This window comes from Onychostoma macrolepis, chromosome 07 (assembly GCF_012432095.1).
Source record: "Onychostoma macrolepis isolate SWU-2019 chromosome 07, ASM1243209v1, whole genome shotgun sequence".
NCBI lineage: Eukaryota > Metazoa > Chordata > Actinopteri > Cypriniformes > Cyprinidae > Onychostoma > Onychostoma macrolepis.
Window position 1 is genome coordinate 23118979 of NC_081161.1, and position 23255 is coordinate 23142233.

Consider the following 23255-nt stretch of genomic DNA (forward strand, 5'->3'; position numbering starts at 1 on the left):
TTAAGTTAAAACATGGACAGTTTATTTTTCAATATATATTTTTCTTCAGTAATAATGGACTGAAAATACTGTTTAAGAACATGCTGAAAACGTGAAAACATTTTTCATACCATTCAAACGTACATAAAGACAAGTGACACATGATACATTAACTAGTAGTCAAAAGCTCTGAAGTAAACTGACAAAAGGTTCAAAATGAAAAACAAACTACATTAAGTAAAGATCAATTTGCATACTACATAACAATCAATGCTTGCAAAATAAAAACACATGCAAAACAGCTTCTAGCTTCACATTCAAGTTCATAACCAACAACATCTACAACACTCTATTTGACCACATCCTGAAATAATGACATGCAGTTAGTTCAGTATATTACTGGATGATGTTAGGGGATTTTGACCTTAAATTAATAATTTAAAATGAGACATGTGGTTCTCTACACATAACCAAAATTAATGGTCAAGCTGTGGTAGGTAAACTGGGTTTTTAAAATAGATGCAAACCTTTCGTCAAGGTCCTGAAAGATTTTTATTTTTTATTTTTATATGCTATATAATATATTCCAGATAAAAACAATCCTATGTTAGCATGACTGGGCTTGTATGGCAGTCTAAGTAATTCTGACAGGAGTGTGTGGTGCGTTAGCTGACAGAACACGGGTCATCTTTACTGGGCTTCACCTCTCCCTGCAGCAGCTGGATCATTACTGCCTTGGTGAGGTAACTGGACGTGCTTTGTTTCCCCAGGGCTGGTGTGTTGTAGAAGGCCTCCATGTTATCCTGTGGATTATATTTACCTTAGTAACATCACCACAAAATGCTAATGCAAGCAGACATGGTATTCAAATTCATACTGGCTGCTGTGCTTTAAAATAGATCAAATATTAGAACTCTCGCTCTTTTAATTACATGATATGCTGATTAATGAATTGTGGGTATGAATATTTACTGTGAAAAGCCAACAAATGAAGATAATTCAAAGACATTACATAATTGTGGAAGGTGAAAAGCAGTGAACAAACATTATAAAAAAGTGTATTTAATTTATATTGTTTGCGTTAATAAAAAAAAACTTCTGTTCAAAAAGAAATTAATATTTCTACTCTGCAAGGATGCATTAAATTGAAATCAAAAACAGTAAAGGCATTTATAACGTTACAAAAGATATCAAATAAATGCTGTTCTTTTGAACTTTCTATTAATCAAAAATAAAAATTAAAAATAATAATGAAAAAAAAAAATTCAGTTTTCTCAAAAATATTGAGCAGCACAGCTGTTTTCACATCTGCATATTAGAAATTATTTCTGAATGATAATGTGATGCTGAAGACTGGAGTAATGGCTGCTGAAAATTCAGTTTTGCCATCACAAGAATAAATTATTTCACAATATTACTGTTTCAACAGTATTTTGATCAAATAAATGCAGCTATAAGTGTTTTCAAAAACATTTATAAATTGTATTTACCTCAAACCATTGAATAGTAGTGTAGATTGATCCAAACATTTGATAACATTAACTGAATCTGCCCTCACCTGTTTCTCAGATCCTTCCAGTCTGCTGCGGTCTTTCTGAAAGTCAGCAAAGGCATCCTTAACAAACTGGTCCAAATCCACAGCCTCCTGAAACTCCAACTCTGGGTTTCTTTCCAGCACAATTGACACCACCATCAACAGCTGCGTTCAGGTCATCACAGACACAAACACAGGGTCATACAGCAGACGAATATGTCAGATTACAAATTCAAGTGTTGTAAAATATGTTAAGGCTGCGGGGCAGGGACAAATTGTTCCTCACCTCCACAATGATCTGCCTGTACTCAGGCAAAACAATGTTCTTCAATGTGTCTTCCACCAACAGAGAAAAATTCATTTCATACATGGTCATATCAGACAGAGTAGGTTGCTGCAAAAAAATAAAATAAATAAAGATTGAGGTGGTCATCTCAAAATGCATATATTCTGAATACATTTAAAATGATCCTTTAATGATGCAGTTATGGTCCTCAGCAATACCATGCTTAAGATTTCCAATATAAAAAAAAATGATTTACCTGAGGGAGATGTTTTCCTCCAACCATGATGCCATTATGTGTTCTCTCCAGGATTTGCCAAATGCGGTCATAGAAGCCGAGAGGGGTGCGGTTGAGGGAGCCATCGATCTGACGTCTATTGAGCCATGATCTATGGAAGCATGGAAGATTAAAATTAATTCTCAAAACTGTTGCAATGGAGAAACGCTAGCTCTGGAGCAGGATTCTTTTGGGGGAAAATGACATTCAACGTGAAGTCATCATATTTTTGTGGTTTTCAAGTCATTTTTAATTATATTAAATATAAAATAGTGTTTAATTTGTCTAATAATGTATAAATACTAAATATGTGACCTGACAGCATTGCTTTTGTGGATTGATAGTCAACACTTCTAGCAGAGTTAGGGTTGAGGGAACATTAAATGCATTAAACTATACATTACAATTATAGCAAATGAATAAATCATATAAATGAAAAACTTCAAATAATGAATGAAACACAAATATAACAAATACATTAAATTATAAATTAAAATGCTCCATCGGGACAAGACCACAGGAATCAGATAACACAATCTGACATGGCTGCGGTTGGAATTGAACTGCGGGTTTCGTCTGGCCAGAGGAGAACTGGCCCCCCGACTGAGCCTGGTTTCTCTCAAGGTTTTTTTTTCTCCATTCTGTCACAGAGGGAGTTTTGGTTCCTTGCCACTGTCGCCTCTGGCTTGCTCAGTTGGGGACACTTAATTTCTAGGGATTATCGCCGATTTGATTGCACATATACTATTTAAACTAAACTGAGCTAGACAATGACATCTCTGAATTCAATAATGAAATGCCTTTAACTGAAAATTGAGTGTTTAATCTTGTACATTACTGACACTCTATCCTCCAATTTGATACTGTTAAGTGCTTTGACACAATCTGTATTGTTAAAAGCGCTATATAAATAAAGGTGACTTGACTTGACTTGAACATAAGGCTGAGGGAACACATAACACTGGATAAAACATATCTATACATAATACAGTTTGTTTGTATTCTGATCATATGTGTCAGATGTGTTATAACAATTTACACAGATCATTCAATTTAAAAGGTTTACACCCCCTGTCCCTTAATGCATTGTGTGGCCTTCTTGAGCATCAGTACATGTTTTCACCTTTTGTAATAGTTATGCATGAGTCCCTCAATTGTCCTCGGTGTTAAAAAATGGATTTCAAAATCATACAGTCAATGTTGGAAAGGGTTCAAATATGCAGAAGATGTTGGAAAACCAAAGAATGTGCAGCCAGGAACTGGAGGATTTTTCTGAAGAACAGAAGGCAGTTGAACTGCTCAGGACAAACAAGGGACTCATGAAAAACTATCACAAAATATAAAAACAATCGTGGATCATCCAGGAAATGACACACAGTATTAAGATTCAAGGGTGTGTAAACTTTTGAATGGGGTAATTTTTATAAATTCAGTTATCATTTTGTCTTGTGGAGTATATGTAAACATCTGTTATGTGAAATAGCTTATTCAGGACAGTTCTAAATAAAAAAATAACATGCAATTTTCATGATCCCTCTTATTTTGTTTCAATTATTAACATTTTGCACATTCTGCAAGGGGTATGTAAACTTATGAGCACAACTGTATAGAGAGAGAGAGAGAGAGAAAGAAATTTTTTTTTTATCTTACTGACTGACAAATTTTTCCAACTGTAGCCTGACAGTGAGAATGTGTTACAACTGCATTATCAGAAGACTGTATTCTTTTACTTGATAATTAACCTCAGCTGCCCAATTGACAACTAGGAATAATCAAATGATGATAAATTGTATGCTACTGTTGCAATTGGACACAGCAGATAATTCAGTCTTGGCAGGTATCTACACTAACACACAGATGGTGGGCATCCTGCACCTGCCAGTCTGTTGAGGTTGGAGGACATCCAGCAGGAGCTGTTTGACATCACTAGGGGACATCTGGTAGATGTCCTGAGGAGGCATGTCCCCAGCACGAATCTTCAACTCATGTTTCATGGCTTGAACAATCCATCTGATTGAAAAATAGGCACGACAAATAAAGATTGTTTAAGGTAACCCATGTAAATAATTGATAGAAATGATCTGTGCAGAATAGATATAATTATTTAATGACATGAGCATGCTTATTTAGGTTTATGCTGTGAAACTCTTTATCTCAGAGGAGGGGTAAAAGCGTACCCCACACGGATCTTCAGCATGCCACTGAACAGCTCTGGGTTGTTGGAGATGATCCAGCCAATGTGGATGACGAGCTCCTGCTGCAGCACGGCCTCTCGCTCACCGTGGGGGCTACACTTGCTGTATATGATGTCTTTAATGACCCCTGGAGACAGGGGGTTTGAGATCACAATCTCCTCATGCCCAAACAGGCCGAGAGTCACCTGGCAAAACAGAACTGTCGTCAGTCTGCATCATGATGAATGATTTCTCAGAGATGTATTTTTGCTTGTTTCTTTTTCTCTGAATGGGTTTTAATGTACTCATTTTAAAATTTTAAAATCAATGAATCCAACCTGATCTCATGGGAAAATCGAACTGTTTTATAAGGGGGTGATTTTGTATGAATTTGTTCAATGCGATTTGGGAAATGTGCTATTTTTAGAGAGAATGTAACATGAAGGTTCACCGCTAAATCAAACCACAAGAGGGGTGAAGGCAAGTTGTATGAAAGCGTACGAATGGGATCATACAAAATAGCCACCAAAAACATAAAACCGTTAGAATTGCCATGAGAGTGTGTTGTATAAATTTCAAAAATCACAAAACTCCAGTACAACTATTAATTTCAAGAAAAACTCCCATAATGTGAATGAAAGTAAATGCTGCTTTATACACAACTTTGGTTTATTACAATTGTGTTGGTTTTGTTGTTGCTGTTTTCAATCAAATTTGCTTATATTATCTGCAAAAATGCAAAAAAATTAATCAACTAATACCACTGAATTAGACATCAAGTGGCATTTACAGTATATAAGAGAGATAGCGGTAACACTTTACAATAAGGTGTCATTTGTTAACATTAGTTAATGTGTTAACTAACATGAACGAACTATGATCAACACATTTATTACAGTATTTATTAATCTTTTGTTTGTTTGTTTGTTTTATTATTTGACAAAATGTAAAACATAATACAAAAAAGTCCAAAAAGACTAGTTCATACACATTTCAAAACTGTCGAGGATAAAACACACAAAAAAGCCTTCGGCTTATTTCCATTGTGGTCCTCTATGTTAAAAAATGGATGAACAAATCATAAATGGAATGCAATCCACATCAAGTTCAGAAACTCACCATATAAACTCCAAAACATCAATGATAAAATAACCATTTTTTAACTTCCCTTCTAAAACTACTATCAACTTGTATCTCTTGGATACACCCAGGTAATTTATTCCACGCAACCGAGCTAGTATATAAAAAAGACTTTCTTCCCATTTCACTCCTAAACCTACAAGGATAAATATCATTACTACTCGCCCTTGTAGAATGACAGTAAACCTCTCTTACAAATACATAATAATCTAACAGATACTTTGGAACCATTTTCTTTAATATCTTAAACACCATCACTAGTTTTAAAAAAGTTACTCTTTTTCGACCTTTAAAAAACTAATTTTCCTATAATGTTCATCTCGCAAATGCATCAGTGGATGTACTTTCAAAATAACCCTACACAACTTATTTTGAGCAGTCTGCAATTTATTTTATAATTTCTTTGAAATGCCGCTATACCAAAAAACTGAAACATAATCAAAGTGGGACTGCACTAATGCACCAGCCAACATTTTTAAAGTTTCAGTATCTAAAAAAGCCTGTCTTGCTAAAAATTTTATTCGATTACAAACTTTGTTAATGTTAGTTAATAAAAATACAGTTGTTCATTGTTTATTCATGTTAGTTCACAGTGCATTAACTAATGTTAACAAACACAACTTGTGATTTTAATAATGCATTAGTAAATGCTGAAATTAACATGAACTAAGATTAATAAATGCTGTAGAAGTATTGTTCATTCTTAGTTCATGTTAACTAATGTAGTTAACTAATGTTAAGTAATGAACCTTATTGTAAAGCGTTACCGAGATAGCAGAAATCAAGGTTTGCTGGCCTTTAAAAGATCAATTATTTTAGAAGCTATTTGGGTACTTGACTGTGATTGTCAAATGTTAGTGGAAAAAAAGTCACCACGAGACCAGGTGTTACCTGAAAAAAATGCGGACAGCCCAGAAAAGCGACGTTATATCTTGTAAAACATCTAGTATGATTTGTTAGCAGATACCACTTGGACTATGGTTATATCTTATTCATGTAATGAAACGCATATATTTTTAAGTGTGGATTAAGTATGTGGTGGTTTGCTTTGCATGATCTGCTGTTGTATCTCCTTACAGATCCCAGCAGACATCAATATTGCTCTGCTATGGCAATTTACCCAAATACACGCTCAGCTTCTTTAAATTAAATAAGGCTAAGACTCTATAATTCTATATGCAGGTCAGCTCAGACTGTTCTTGTATGCAAGGAATGACCCATTTTCAAAGCAAAATGTACTCATTTATCTTACCCACAACATTAGGCCCCTAGGATGCAATTTACATGCAGATTCACTGCTAGTGCGCTACTCTGATGAATCATTTCACAGCCACCAGGGGCTAAAGAGGCCTATGTTGGGACACTACGGCAGTTCATTAAACAAACACTCCACACCACACGTAATGTTTGTCTCAACACAAAGCAAATAAAAGGTAAATGTACAATGGCGTTAAATATAATGCACGAACAATGGGATGGTTGCAGGAGTTCTGGGTAAAAGTGATTTCGCTGCAGAACGAGTGGTTAAGCTTCAAATGAAAGGGCAGCAGGTTAGCTTTGGTAGTGGTGACTAATGCAATTAGATACTATCATGTTGCATAATAGGAAGAGGAGTCCATCATGACTGAAACATACATTTGATGTGAATTTAAGGCTAATTATAACCTATTTATAGTCAGTGAACATTAAAAAGTTTGTGGGAAATCCCAGATTGAAATGTATATTTTTGAGTATTATGTATTATGTTCATAATTATTTAGGCCCCTGTTCCTGTTTTCCACTTACCTGCTTGCCATGCACTAAAACGCTAGTAATGCTCGGTGCAAGGCTGTCCACTAGTTTAGTTAAGAGACTGGCAGCAAGGCGCACAATGGACCTGGTGAACACAACACAGTACAACAGAGATGATCTGACTCATTCAATGGAGCCAAACATAAAAGGGGCAGCACTATAACCTATTACAAAATATAGTTTATTCCTAAAATACACACTACTGTCCAAAAGTTTGGGGTCAGTAAGATTATTTTAATTAAACTGATACTTTTATTCTGCAAGGACACATTCAATTGATCAAACGTGACAGCAAAGACATTTATAACGTTACAAAAGATTTCCATTTCAAGTCCTTTCGAACTTTCTATTCAACAAAGAATGCTGAAAAATGTATCATAGTTTTCACAAAAATATTAAGCAGCAACAATTTGCAACGTAAGAAATGTTTCTTGAGCACCAAATCAGCATATTAGAATGATTCCTGAAGGATCATGTGACACTGAAGACTTCAGTAATGCCTGCAAAAATTCAGCTTTGTGATCACAGGAATAAATTACATTACATTTTAAAATAAATAAAAATAACAATTACTTGTATTTCTTGATCAAATAAATGCAGACTTGGAGAGAGTAAAAGAGTTCAAGAACATTAAATCATCTTAACGACCCCAAAGTTTTGAACTCAACTGTAAGGCTTGCTGCCTCATAAGCAATGACAAATCATGTAGCTGGAGGTCAAAAGTAATTCATTTCACATATACTGTATCACCAAAAAGGCTTGTTACAAGAACTTTGTGAACCACGCCAAACTTCTTTGAACTTTCGATTTTTTAAAATCTAATTGTAATGCAGCATGATGCTCATTTGAATAAAGAGATGATGCTATATATTCCAAGATTTTGACCCCCTGTAGCATTTAAATCCTCATTAATATTTCAAGCTGGGCCCTCTGGGATGAAAACGATCAGGAGAGCTCAGCATCTCAAAGTGACAAAGTAGCACTGGACATTCAGACCCTGCTGTCGCTGCTCCTGGACTACACTTTATAATACAATGTTATACTTGCTACACTTTTGTAATTTACATGACCATTCATTTATTCATTTATCTGGCAAGCGCTTTCATCCATCCAAAGTCATCTTAAAGTGTATTCAGGGTACACGTTTTATGAGTAGGTTCACTCCCTACAAATTGAATCCATGACTTTAGAGTAATTTGAGCTACAAATTTGAATGTTCATCAATTTCATGTTTGGATGATGGATTCCTTTGAGGAATTAAGATCAATAGGTGTTATGGACAGGTTATACTGTCAGACATAATGGGCTTTAGCTGACAAACAAACTGCAAATGAGACACTGTTACAGTGATAACCCCAGCTATGAGACATCAATTTGTGTTATGAAGGATACAAAATAGCTTGCCTCCAAAAAAAAAAAAATTACCATATGTGCAAAATAACAATTATAAAAGGAAAAGACAAACAAATAATGAGCTGCATGGTTTCTCTGTGCATGATCACAACAGCTTGAGTAAGCGGATGTAAAGAAAAACAACAAAGGATGAGGGCTGCGTGCTCACGAGTTGACACATCCGTCGGCACAGAGTCAACAGTTACACAACACATGCAGAGGTTGTGTGCCCCAATGGCCAATTACCTGCTTGCCATGGACCAACATAGTGGTTATATGGGGAGCTATAGAACCGGCAAACTTCTGGATAACGGCCGCAGCACTACGCACCGCCAGCCTACATGAGGTTTGCGAGTTTAAAAATATATTTATGCGTATAGTTTGTTCAGTTGTATATAACATTAGACATATACAAAGAAGTATAAACAAAAATAGCCATAAACATATCAAGAGTATCTTATTTTTACCCCACAAATGAGGAAATAAGTGCAACTCTAAATGCTTCTGAAGGGTGTGTTGAAAAGAAGAAACTCTTACCAAAGCTTCCTGCTGCCAGCTCTTCTGTAGATTCTCTCCAAGTCATCTTTAAGATTTTCTGAACATAAAGGAGGGTTAAGAATGGCACGTTAACCATAAAAACACATTTTCGGAACAACAGCCCTGGAGCATTTAGGCCCAAAGACATGTGGAAGCTGTAGATTGCGACATAAAATCACACATAAGCATATATTTAATCGCTCCACGCTTGTTCAATAGGTCTGTTTAAGAGTGTGAACCTTCTTGAGCTATGAGATAAACTGTAACTACGGGAATTAAGAGCGTTACAAGGGTGTGAGCTAGCATTGCCAACCCACTTGCTTAGCCATGAAGGCACTAAATGGATTACAGCTGTGGACATTTCATTCAGATGAGCTTTAAAAGCAGCCATGCGGTAAGACGTGTCCTGTGGCTCCTTAAAAAGCTTATCATTTTAATATTGCTGAAATACTTCAGCCTTACACATTTAGTCATTAAAATGCTAGTAAAAACTACCATGGAAACCAAGAGAAATCACATACCGTTTCTACTGAAGAAGTCAGGGCCTTCTTTTTTGAGGAGAATACTGGCCAGCTGGGCTTGACTGGCCAGACAGTCACAGTCCTGATAACAGAATACGAGTTATATAAGAGCATCTATATGAAAATATCATAATTATAATTAATCATAATTACATAATGGGCAGGATTAGTGAGGCTCACATTGAATTTCTGTAGAATCTCAAATGTGGATTTATGGAGCCATTCCTCAATGTTGATCTCGGGCTGCTGCTCCAGGTCAGAGGCGTTCGGTGTGCTGGTTTGACGCTTCACTTTTGAGTGCTTGGGCAATTCCAGCTCCTCAAAGCTCTTAAACTCTGGGATTCTACAGAAAGCACATAAAGGAAGGTACTGAGGCAATAGGAAATGGAAGATAAATCTGAGGCATGCATTAGAAACCATAAGGGTAATTTCTTTCTATTGCCTCAATAAGTGAACCATATTGAACATAAAGGTGGAGAGGAAAATAAATGGTGTAAATGGAGTTTAATTCTTACTCAGCTTCATTGACACGAAGGAAATCCAATTGTTCCACCACAGCGCCTGATATCAGGGTCTATAGAGTTTCCACAAAGAATGTTACATTGGACCGAAGGGAATACACAGGCATTCAGACAAGACATGCAATGATACATGTAATATGTCCTAAATGACTGTTAATCAACACGCTAAGCAACTACAGTACCATAAAAGAGTATTTGCCACTGTTGTGATATTCTCTGTTATGCTCTCTATGGCTATATAAAATGAAATATTTCACAAAGGGAACCTAGTAGAGACATATAGTGCATATGTATCATAATGATTAAAAAAAATAGATAATACAGACTCATATTTATCCTGTTAAAAAGTTATTTGATATAAGCCATGCTTATCTCCGTCAAGGTCTTTTGGCAGAATCTCTGTCAAGGTCTTGTCTCTATCAAAGTCTAGAAGTCTGGACTTTGAGTAGGACTCTACAAAACCTTTATTTTATTTCTTTCCAGCCATTCAGATATGATCTTAATCATTGTTCTGCTGCATCATCAAATTACACTTAAAGTCAGCATGAAATGTAAAGTCACCCTGTTTTCTAAATGTCATCAATAACACTCTAATCAAATGTTATTGAAATTACTGTGAAATAGAGAAAAATTTTGACCTTGTAATTTACATCGCAATCAATGTCCCGGTTGAAACACTTCTCTCTGGTGATGTATGCCAGAATTCTCCAATAATATAATCGGAAATCTGGTCTGAATGCAAGCTCACATTCACAACAGCCCCCATCCAATCAGCAACAAACAGATAGAACCAAGACCTCACCTTTCACCAATTTCTTTTTGATAATCCATTTCACTCAGGTGTACATCACAACACACACACACAAAAAAAAAATATATATATATATATATTATATATTTATATTTATATGTGTTTTTTTTTTTTACAATAATAACCCAAGGTTGTATAATGTCTCTATAATTACACTGCCACCACTATATTTTTTTTGTACAGGCACAGTCTGCAATGCTTTAACTGTTTTCTGATATCTTTTGAAACTTCTGTATGAGGTGCTATTGCCCTCAGAGAAATTTTGACAGGTTGACCAGCTCTGTGAACATTTACCACAACCTCGGGGTCTAATGGCTCACATTGTGTTCAATGGAGTCCATGAACCTTAGAAATGACTTTGTAACTCTTTCAAAAATACACTGAACAAAATTATAAACGCAACACTTTTGTTTTTGCCCCCATTTTTCATGAGCTGAACTCAAAGATCTAAGACTTTTTCTATGTACACAAAAAGCCTATTTCTCTCAAATATTGTTCACAAATCTGTCTAAATCTGTGTTAGTGAGCACTTCTCCTTTGCCGAGATACTCCATCCACCTCACAGGTGTGGCATATCAAGATGCTGATTAGACAGCATGATTATTGCATGGGTGCGCCTTAGGCTGGCCACAATAAAAGGCCACTCTAAAATGTGCAGTTTTACTGTATTGGGTGGGGGTGTCAGAAAACCAGTCAGTATCTGGTGTGACCACCATTTGCCTCACGCAGTGCAGCACATCTCCTTCGCATAGAGTTGATCAGGTTGTTGATTGTGGCCTGTGGAATGTTGGTCCACTCCTCTTCAATGGCTGTGCGAAGTTGCTGGATATTGGCAGGAACTGGAACACGCTGTCATATACGCCAATCCAGAGCATCCCAAACATGCTTAATGGGTGACAAGTCCGGTGAGTATGCTGGCCATGCAAGAACTGGGATGTTTTCAGCTTCCAGGAATTGTGTACAGCTCCTTGCAACATGGGGCCGTGCATTATCATGCTGCAACATGAGGTGATGGTCGTGGATGAATGGCACAACAATGGGCCTCAGGATCTTGTCATGGTATCTCTGTGTATTCAAAATGCCATCAATAAAATGCAAGTGTTAATAAATAAATAAAAGTGTTCGTTGTCCATAACATACGCCTGCCCATACCATAACCCCACCGCCACCATGGGCCACTCGATCCACAACGTTGACATCAGCAAACCGCTCACCCACACGACGCCATACACGCTGTCTGCCATCTGCCCTGTACAGTGAAAACCGGGATTCATCTGTGAAGAGAACACCTCTCCAAAGTGCCAGACGCCATTGAATGTGAGCATTTGCCCACTCAAGTCGGTTACGATGACGAACTGCAGTCAGGTCGAGACCCGGATGAGGACGATGAGCATGCAGATGAGCTTCCCTGAGACAGTTTCTGACAGTTTGTACAGAAATTCTTTGGTTATGCAAACCGATTGTTGCAGCAGCTCTCTGGGTGGCTGATCTCAGACGATCTTGGAGGTGAAGATGCTGGATGTGGAGGTCCTGGGCTGGTGTGGTTACACGTGGTCTGCGGTTGTGAGGCTAGTTGGATGTACTGCCAAATTCTCTGAAACGCCTTTGGAGACGGCTTATGGTAGCGAAATGAACATTCAATTCACGGGCAACAGCTCTGGTGGACATTCCTGCAGTCAGCATGCCAATTGCAGACTCCATCAAAACTTGCGACATCTGTGGCATTGTGCTGTGTGATAAAACTGCACATTTTAGAGTGGCCTTTTATTGTGGCCAGCCTAAGGCACACCTGTACAATAATCATGCTGTCTAATCAGCATCTTGATATGCCACACCTGTGAGGTGGATGGATTATCTCGGCAAAGGAGAAGTGCTCACCAACACAGATTTAGACAGATTTGTGAACAATATTTGAGAGAAATAGGCATTTTGTGTACATAGAGCTTTGAGTTCAGCTCATGAAAACTGGGGGCGAAAACAAAAGTGTTGCGTTTATAATTTTGTTTAGTGTATATAACAGCACAGCTGTTTTCAACATTGATATAATAATAATAATAATAATATATATATATATATATATGTTTATTGAACGCCAAAACAGCATATCAGAATGATTTCTGAAGGATCATGTGACACTGAAGACTGGAGTAATGTCTGCTAAAAAAAAAATCAGCTTTGCCAAAACAGGAATAAATTACATTTTAAAATTAAAAAATTTCTAAAAGATTCCTTTCAAAACTCAACTCAACAGGAATAGTTGTAGTAAATTCTGCTTGTGTTCAGTCATCTAATTTTAATTTCCAACTAAGATTTTAATTGACTTTGTTTCAAGGCTAAAGGGGCAATATGAAAATATGTGATTACTTTTTCAAATTAATTATTTAAATAATAATTTCAAAAGCATGCTTTGTGATTTCTCAGATTTACCTTGTCTAATTTTATTTAAAAATATGAAACTATTCAGAGAACTATAAATATGTTTTTATAATAATACTTTCTCATGTAGGAAAATGTGGGGAAAAGGTGGTTTTGAAAGACTTTCATATACAATAAAATAATTTCTTGCAAAGAGCAGCACACCTGAAGTCTGTCCACATGAACTTTGACTCCTCCAATGTTTCCCTTCTTAAAAGACGCCAGCATGTCCAGGATGGGGTTGAAGCGGCTTCCCCTAGCAAGCAAGAGCCGACATTATTGAACCTCTCATAAATAAAACCAGGATCTGGCTGATGAGAGAGACTCTTACTTAATGTTGTCCTCTCTGATAAGGGCAAGGAAGAGAGGTCGGCCTGGCATCTTCCAGTACTGCTTAATAAACTGCAAGGCATTCTGCAAAACACATGTAAACACAAACGCGTTAATAGTGCAGACAGCAGAAGAAACACTTTGTAACTCTGAGGGCTGACACTGATGATTTATGGGGAACGTTTCTGTCCATTGCCCATTTTCTGCCCTAAATTTGATTTTTTCTTTATATAGAAAGATAGACAAAGTATGGAACATAAAGTGAGCCCTCTTCTTACATCGTCTGAGGAACCAGTGAGGTGTGATACCACCCAACTCACCTTAATATCATCTATCAAAAGCATGACATCCTGGGACAAGTAGAAGTCGCTAAGATCGAAGACAATTGGATAGCAGACCACAGTCTTTCCAAGAATTCGATAAATCTGAGGGGGAGAGAAATGATCCATTGTGTAAGCTGCAACTATATGGATGACTGGTAGATCTAGACATATACTTTACCTCAGACAGCATATGAAACATAACATTCTTTCTGCACTGACAGACATATGAACATCCCTCTAAATGTCTATGTATTTCTGTGAGAAGCTGCATACTGCCCACCACTGTCATACAGTACTTAATATAATCAATTATCTATCAAATACAGAGGATAATTACTCTAGAATTCATATTTTTATCTTTCCCAAATGTCATCATGCTTAAAAACAATGCAGGCAGTGAGGCTCAGCGGGTTTTGGAACAGAACAACAGACTTATAATCAATCATCTATAGTTCATTTTTGTGTTTAGTTAAAGGGGTGGTTCACCCAAAAAGAAAAGTCTGTCATCGTTTACCCTCATGCCAAATCCATTTGACTTTCTATTGTGGAATGAATTTTTTTTTTTTAAAGTATTATCTATTTTTAATCCAATATTTTAAAGAATCTTTGACAAGTCATTATGGCCATGGCTGTAAAGCTACAAAAGTGACAAAACGACAACAACAACAAAAAACACACAAAAGTACTTCATTAGTTGAGTGCTATTTTCCAAGTCTTCGAAAGCCATATGGTGAGATGCAGATACAGACTTCTCAAGCAAGATGTTAACTCAAGAACTGCTGCAACTATATTATTTGTTAACAAATAAGTCAAAATACTGTTTGAAAAGCAAACCATCCCTTATGAAAATTAACCATGGATTTATTGTAGTAACAGTGTAGCAACCATGTTTTTTTTTTTTTTGTTTTTTTTTTTGGCGTCTTGATTACCATTTATATAACCACAGTTTTACCATAAATACCATGGTTAAGCTATGGTTAGTGTAGCAAAATCATGGCTAATCTGTGGTTATAATATATGGTATAACTATAGTACAACCCAAATTCCGGAAATGTTGGGACGTTTTTTAAATTTGAATAAAATGAAAACTAAAAGACTTTCAAATCACATGAGCCAATATTTTATTCAAAATAGAACATAGATAGAAATTTTACACTTTCATCCACTAAATCAGCTCATTTCAAATGTGATGCCTGCTACGGGTGTACGGGGCAACAAAGGGATGAAAAAGCAAGACATTTTGAAAAGATTCAGTTGGGAGAACATCTAGCAGCTAATTAAGTTAATTGACATCAGGTCTGTAACATAAAAGGGATATCTTAGAGAGGCAGAGTCTCTCAGAAGTAAAGATGGGCAGAGGCTCTCCAATCTGTGAAAGAGTGCGTAAAAAGATTGTGGAATACTTCGGGCCCTCAGACGACACTGCATCACTCATCGGCATGATTCTGTCATTGACATTACTAAATGGGCCCAGGAATACTTCCAGAAATCACTGTCAGTAAACACAATCCGCTGTGCCGTCTGCAGATGCCAACTAAAGCTCTATCATGCAAAAAGGAAGCCATGTGTGAACATGGTCCAGAAGCGCCATTGTGTCCTGTGGGCCAAAGCTCATTTAAAATGGACTGTTTCAAAGTGGAAAAGTGTTCTATGGTCAGACGAGTCCAAATTTGACATTCTTGTTGGAAATCACGGACGCCGTGTCCTACGGGCTACAGAAGAGGGAGAACTTCCAGCGTGTTATCAGCGTTCAGTTCAAAAGCCAGCATCTCTGATGGTATGGGGGTGCATAAGTGCATACGGTATGGGCAGCTTGCATGTTTTGGAAGGCACTATGAATGCTGAAAGGTATATAAAGGTTATAGAGCAACATATGCTCCCCTCCAGATGACGTGTATTTCAGCAGGACAATGCAAAACCACATACTGCAGCTATTACAACAGCATGGCTTCGTAGTAGAAGAGTCCGGGTGCTGAATTGGCCTGCCTGCAGTCCAGATCTTTCACCTATAGAGAACATTTGGCGCACCATTAAACGAAAAATACGTCAAAGACAACCACAAACTCTTCAACATCTGGAAACCTATATCAGGCAAGAATGGGACCAAATTCCAACATCAAAACTGCAGAAACTCATAACCTTGATGACCAGACGTCTTCAAACTGTTTTGAAAAGAAGAGATGCTACACCATGGTAAACATGCCCCCGTCCCAACTATTTTGAGACCTGTAGCAGGCATCAAATTTGAAATGAGCTCATTTTGTACATAAAATTTCTCAGTTTAAACATTTTTTATGTTATCTATGTTCTACTGTGAATAAAATATTGGCTCATGTGATTTGAAAGTCTTTTAGTTTTCATATTATTCAAATATAAAAAACGTCCCAACATTTCCAGAATTCGGGTTGTAATCTATAGTAACTATAGTTTTTTGGATTTATATATAGTAAAACCATGGTTAATTTTCATAAGGCATCAGTCAATACCAATACCAACTTAAATTTCAGTCTGTTCCTCACACATAGACAATGTATAGTTTAGAATATAGTGCAAATAAATGTGCACACAATGTAACTTTTTTTCTTAGAGTTGGACTAATATTTATTATCATAACCATAGCGTTACTCTGAGCATCTTTTTATTATGAGGTTCAAGCACAAAGAACTGTAATGAGGTAAATGAGAAAATGTTTGTCAGGAGAGCACACAGAACATTGTTTACCTTGCAAGTGCCAATGCAGCCAACAGGCCTCTCTGGTCTCCCACTCAAACCGAGCTTCTTATTGATGGCAAGAAAGCGGTATGCCTGGAAAAATAAAGCCACACTCATTAACAACTAGAATGCCTGTCCGTTATGTGTGCAAAGGCACTATCTGAGCCATTATAGTACAGGAACCATATGACTTAATTAATACCGTGTATGTTTTGTTCAGTAGTTGATTGTGAAAGCCTGCTTATTTCCCTGGAGAAAAGGTCAACAAAACAGTCATGACAGGATGAGTGCAGGCTTTTGTTGATTTTGTTGGGTGGAGTGCTTTTTATGGCATGGCAATGTTGAGTGAGATACCACCAGATAAAACTGTACCACATGGGGATCACCTGTTACTGCAAATATTAATATCCCCTCATACCTGGCATAACACAGTGTGTGCCACAGAAGTATCAGCATGAGGCAGACAAGTCAGTTTACCTTCCAGTTTTAAGTTGGTCCAATACCGATGTGCTATTTTTCACAAGGTCTTAGTGCCATTAATTAAGACAAAGAGATCTGAGCAATTAAGCCATTATTTGAACACAAAAATGTTACAACACCTCCTCACTAATTAATAATTTTTCATTCAGCTGATATTTTCATCTACCACAACTTGCAGTACACTTATTAGAGTCTCTCGTCCCTTGGATAGGATGACCATATTTTTTTTTTGTTTGCTTATTTTGTTTTTATAATAAATAAAAAGAAAACAAGTAGCTACAATAGAAAAAGAATAGGGAATGCTAGTGTTAGAGGGTCATTTTTAAATAAAAATAAAACAAGTCAACAGAACAGAAAAAGAAAAGATAATGCTAGTGTTAGAAGGTCATTATTTATAATAAATAAAAAGTAAATAAGTAGAAAGAATAGAGAATGCTAGTGTTAGAGGCTCTTTTTTCTTTATAAATAAAACAAGTAGTTAGAATAAAAATAGAATAGAGAGTGCAAATGTTAGAGGGTCAAGTTTTTTAAAGGGGTCATCGGATGCAAAATTCACTTTTCAAGTTGTTTGAACATAAATGTGTGTTGGAAGTGTGTGTACACATCCATCCTATAATGATAAAAATCTCTATTTTAAAGTCCCCTTTGTCAAATCAGGCTGTTCTGAGAGTCCTGTCAGAATGGCGTAGTTCTGTACAGACCGTTCCCACAATAGTTGATTGACAAGACCGTCTTACCTTAGACCCGCCCTGAGTGAGCTGAGAGCTGTCCGCCATTGTGTCGACTCCGGTGCAGGGAAAGACAAGATGTTTCAGATTAAGCGATTGAAGTGTTTAGTTGTTCGATGTAATAATGAATATAGCCGTCATCATTTACTCCTGACATCTGAGCCGATGAAGACGCAGAAGATTTACGTTAATTTCGCTTTGAAGGGAATGCACCGATCCCCGATTTGCCTAAATGCGTCTATGTTCGCGCGAATTATTCGTGATCCAGCTTTATCCACAGAAGAAGTGAGTATAAGGGTTTTTATGAATATTTGCAAATCACCTTTCCTAATAACGTGCTAGTTAGCAAGTTTCGCGGCTGAAGTTTAGTATGCTCCATAGCTACAGTATCTCACAGAAGTGAGTACACCCCTCACATTTTTGTCAATATTTTATTATATCTTTTCATGTGACAACACTGAAGAAATGACACTTTGCTACAATGTAAAGTAGTGAGTGTACAGCTTCTATAACAGTGTAAATTTGCTGTCCCCTCAAAATAACTCAAGTCAAGTCACCTTTATTTATATAGCGCTTTTAACAATACAGATTGCGTCAAAGCAACTTTCCAATATCAGAATAGGAAAAGAGTGTCAATAATGTAAAATGACAAGATTAAACACTAAATTTTCAACATACAGCCATTAATGTCTAAACCGCTGGCCACAAAAGTGAGTATACCCCTAAGTGAAAATGTCCAAATTGGGCCCAAAGTGTCAATATTTTGTGTGGCCACCATTATTTTCCAGCACTGCCTTAACCTTCTTGGGCATGGAGTTCACCAGAGCTTCACAGGTTGCCACTGGAGCCCTCTTCCACTCCTCCATGATGACATCACGGAGCTGGTGGATGTTAGAGACCTTGCACTCCTCCACCTTCCGTTTGAGGATGCCCCACAGATGCTCATGCTTAGCCAGTCCATCACCTTTACCCTCAGCTTCTTTAGCAAGGCAGTGGTCATCTTGGAGGTGTGTTTGGGGTCGTTATCATGTTGGAATGCTGCCCTGCAACCCAGTCTCCGAAGGGAGGGATCATGCTCTGCTTCAGTATGTCACATTACATGTTGGCATTCATGGTTCCCTCAATGAACTATAGCTCCCCAGTGCCGGCAGCACTCATGCAGCCCCAGACCATGACACTATCCCCACCATGCTTGACTGTAGTCAAGACACACTTGTCTTTGTACTCCTTACCTGGTTGCCGCCACACACGCTTGACATCATCTGAACCAAATAAGTTTATCTTGGTCTCATCAGACCACAGGACATGGTTCCAGTAATCCATGTCCTTAGTCTGCTTGTCTTCAGAAAACTGTTTGCGGGCTTTCTTATGCATCATCTTTAGAAGAGGCTTCCTTCTGGTACGACAACCATGCAGAATAATTTGATGCAGTGTGCGGCGTATGGTCTGAGCACTGACAGGCTGACCCCCCAACCCTGCAAACTCTGCAGCAATGCTGGCAGCACTCATAAGTCTATTTCCCAAACACAACCTCTGGATATGACGCTGAGCACGTGCACTCAACTTCTTTGGTCGACCATGACGAGGCCTGTTCTGAGTGGAACCTGTCCTGTTAAACCGCTGTATGGTCTTGGCCACCATGTTGCAGCTCAGTTTCAGGGTCTTGGCCATCTTCTTATAGCCTACGCCATCTTTATGTAGAGCAACAATTCTTTTTTTCAGATCCCCAGAGTGTTCTTTGCCATGAGATGCCATGCTGAACTTCCAGTGACTAGTATGAGAAAGTGAGAGCGATAACACCAAATTTAACATACCTGCTCCCCATTCACACCTGAGACCTTGTAACACTAACGAGTCACATGACACCGGGGAGAGAAAATGGCTAATTGGGCCCAATTTGGACATTTTCACTTAGGGGTGTACTCACTTTTGTGGCCAGTGGTTTAGACATTAATGGCTGTGTGTTGAGTTATTTTGAGGGGACAGCAAATTTACACTGTTATACAAGTTGTACACTCACTACTTTACATTGTAGCAAAGTGTCATTTCTTCAGTGTTGTCACATGAAAATATATAATAAAATATTTACAAAAATGTGAGGGGTGTACTCGCTTCTGTGAGATACTGTATATATACCTAGATGCCTCATTATCAGCTGTTTCTATGGGCCACAATACATAAGCCATCTGCCATTTTTGGAACGGTCTGCGAATCTTTGAGCGCATTGACTGTGTGCGTCTACAACAGCAAGTTACGCTTGTATATCTTTGAATATTCATTGATTATTATGGTGAATGCGAGATGGCTGACACGTCAACGTATCTGGAGCGGTCGGAATAGGGATCTACACATCTATGGTCTGCTCGTCACTCCACGGAAGAGAGGGGCGGGGTCAGCAGAGCTCACTAGCATTTAAAGCAACATGGACTAGATCAGTGTGCTGAAAACAGAGCTGATTTTGACAGGTTTAAAAAGGTGTTTTTTACACTACCATTGAAAAATTTTAACCAAAGTATGTTATAGACTTTTCATTAAGCCCGTAAAGAATCATATCAACTTGTGTAAAATGGGAATCCGATGACCCCTTTTATTTAAAAAAAGCTGATAAAATTATAATTAGCATTAGAATAGAGAGTGCTAGAGTTAGAGGGTCAAATGAAGATGAAAGAGATGTGTTTTCAGACATTTCTTGAAAATATTAAGGACTCCGCTGCTTGGATTGAGTTGGGCAGGTCATTCCACCAGGAGGAAATTGTTAATGTAAAAGTCCATAAAAGTTTTATCTTCGGTAGAATGCAAAATGTTTCAATACAAGTATTTCAGTCAAATGTAATTTATGAAATATTTCAAACCTTTAACCCACTTTTGGGAAAATCAACCTATGGCAACAGTTTAAAAGTAGCCCAATTCTGTGGAAAGAAAGCGGACTTGGCAACCCTGCATCCAACAAGAGCTGCAGGAGTCAGATTGGACTGATCGAGAATAAGGAGAGATGACTGACAAGACCATGCTTGAGTATTTGCTGCTCAACATATCCTGAGGTCATTGACAAATATCTGATCTTGTAAGATGTGCTCCCTTTACACAGGGTGCGTGTGATCGCAAAATTGAAAGTGAAAGTAAATAGCGCAAACTCTCATTCAAAAATATTTAAATACACCGCATACAGATAGCGGCTCCCTGATGCGCCAAAATTATATACAATATTACAATGTTTAAAGGAGTGGACACGAAAATCGCAGGAGCGAACACATGTTGCGGGAGCAGGCGGTGTGTGTATGTGTGCTCCTGAAACCTTACCTGAAACCTGTTCCAAGTTTTCAGGTAAGATTTTAATTTTTTTTTTAAGCAAGTTTCTTTGCTCCCCAAGGCTGCATTTATTTGATCAAAAATACAGTGAAAACAGTAATATTGTAAAACATTATTACAACTTCAAATATATTTACAAAATGACTGTAAACACAATTTTAAAATATAATGTTTCCTATGATGGCAAAGCTGAATTTTCAGCAGCTATTAATATTCAGTGTCACATGATCCTTCAGAAATCATTCTAATATGCTGATTTTAGATTTTAATTTTTATAATTTTTTAAATTTGAATTACTATTAGTTCAAAACGATTGTGCTGCTAAATGACAAGTACAGCCGTAATTGGTAATTGGTCCACATTGGCCGAGAGTTTTAGAGACTTTTAGTCACTTTTTAAAATCAAACACATAAACCAGTCTGACGGTGGCACCTGACAACAACATGACACACGACTTACCAGCAAATACAATACCAGGGCAAAACACTGAACAGTAAAGCAGTCATTTTCATGATTTAATCATGCCATGTTGCATGATGGGAATAGTAGTCTTGCCACCCAGCCATCCTATTTCACCTACGTCCACCAACTTGGAGATTTATAGCCTCTACACTGCTCAGGTTCACCCTTCTATCTAAATTGATGGGATTTTTAGGCCATTTTATTGTCTTCCAAGTCCAAGACAGATAGTTAGAAAAGTAATAGTACATGTCTTCTGAAGCGTAGCGACATAAAAGGCTAAGAACAAAGCCCTCACCTTGCAATAATAACGCTTTGTGACGCTTGCCTCAGTAATAATACGGGGAGGACAAAGTCAGAGTGTGCTGACATCTTTACGACATTAGATGGAGCTCTATTTCTCTCTGACCTCCTGACATTCTCAGAATAACACTCCAGCACAAAAGTGTACTGCACAACACGACAAAAAAAAAAAAAAAATACAGAACAAGCAGAATAAGCCCCTGCTGAGGAGAATCCAGCTCATATCCAACTGAAACAGGAAAATAGCTGCTAATTTAGAAAAAATCCAGTTGTCACAATGAACATTTTTCGAGAGAGCTTCATGCTCCAGAACTTCTTTTTCAGAACAGTGCGGATCTCTGTACCTTGGAAAATTTGTGTGCAGAATAGCAATGAGGGGAAGACACAACCGAATCGAGAATGCCCTCCCTCTAATCAGGAGCTCAACATGCCTGACACGAAACCTGCAAATGTCATGCATGTTAAGCCTGTAGCATATCAAGAGGGGCAGTGAAGCCAGTGTGCTGATGTTGAAACAAACCTCTTTAATATGCAGGAATAAGGACGTTCACGCTCAGCCTTGATGCTTGGATTAGAAACAGCATGTCAACCTATGAACCGCTCTCTTATCTGTGCTTCTGTTTTACATGATTATTCAAAAATATCAGGTTCTTGGATTTGTAAAGGATAGAGCTACATTAGGGATGCACAACTCATCAAATAAATAATTGAATTACAATCACATCGACGATTAAATAATCATGAAAAATGTTTATGAGAGCATTCCATTTAGATCTACTACCATTGTGTAAACATTTTCCGTTTACAAAACATTAAGCATTGTAACCATTCACAAAATTTGTTTCATTACAGTTTATCTGAAATGACAAACAGTCCTAATGAGCAAGTTTACATAAGCAGTCTGATCCATGAATGCATTTCCAATCTTTTTGTCGTGGCACACGATAATGAGTGCTGAAGAAACATAATCTGACACAAAAACAAGCTTGTGTAGAACCAAAGCGAAAGGCATTGACAGTAACTTGGAAAGATTTTAGATTTGCATGCTGCACTGCTCACTACCAATATATTTTGCAAGAAAGTAATTATTATCAACATTATAATCAACAAGGTGAGAGAGTGTAAATAAGAGAGTGCAGACAGCTTCGATAATTATAATGGGAGTGTTCCCCAGAGTCCAAAAGTCTGCATGGCCTGCACAGTAAAAAGAAGATTCACTAATTGTAGCAGTGTTCT

The 23255-nt window shown here is 37.5% G+C and overlaps 1 protein-coding gene across 3 annotated transcripts in view; it reads right to left on the bottom strand.

Annotated features, from left to right (window-relative positions):
• phkb (phosphorylase kinase, beta) overlaps nt 1-23255 on the bottom strand; it is a 77237-nt gene continuing 53982 nt past the window's right edge. For 2 of the 3 annotated variants that reach the window (XM_058782467.1, XM_058782469.1), the window contains 15 exons: nt 16750-16833; nt 14026-14130; nt 13707-13789; nt 13541-13631; nt 10144-10202; nt 9809-9971; nt 9629-9710; nt 9108-9165; nt 7173-7263; nt 4251-4453; nt 3949-4083; nt 2056-2185; nt 1800-1907; nt 1538-1678; nt 1-782 (listed from right to left, as the gene is read on the bottom strand). In XM_058782467.1, coding sequence (XP_058638450.1) covers nt 645-782; nt 1538-1678; nt 1800-1907; nt 2056-2185; nt 3949-4083; nt 4251-4453; nt 7173-7263; nt 9108-9165; nt 9629-9710; nt 9809-9971; nt 10144-10202; nt 13541-13631; nt 13707-13789; nt 14026-14130; nt 16750-16833 — 1671 coding nt within the window. In that variant the 3' untranslated portion in view covers nt 1-644. Of the gene's footprint in view, nt 783-1537; nt 1679-1799; nt 1908-2055; nt 2186-3948; nt 4084-4250; nt 4454-7172; nt 7264-8816; nt 8908-9107; nt 9166-9628; nt 9711-9808; nt 9972-10143; nt 10203-13540; nt 13632-13706; nt 13790-14025; nt 14131-16749; nt 16834-23255 lie in introns of all 3 variants that reach the window. The other variant, XM_058782468.1, reaches the window with a different exon arrangement.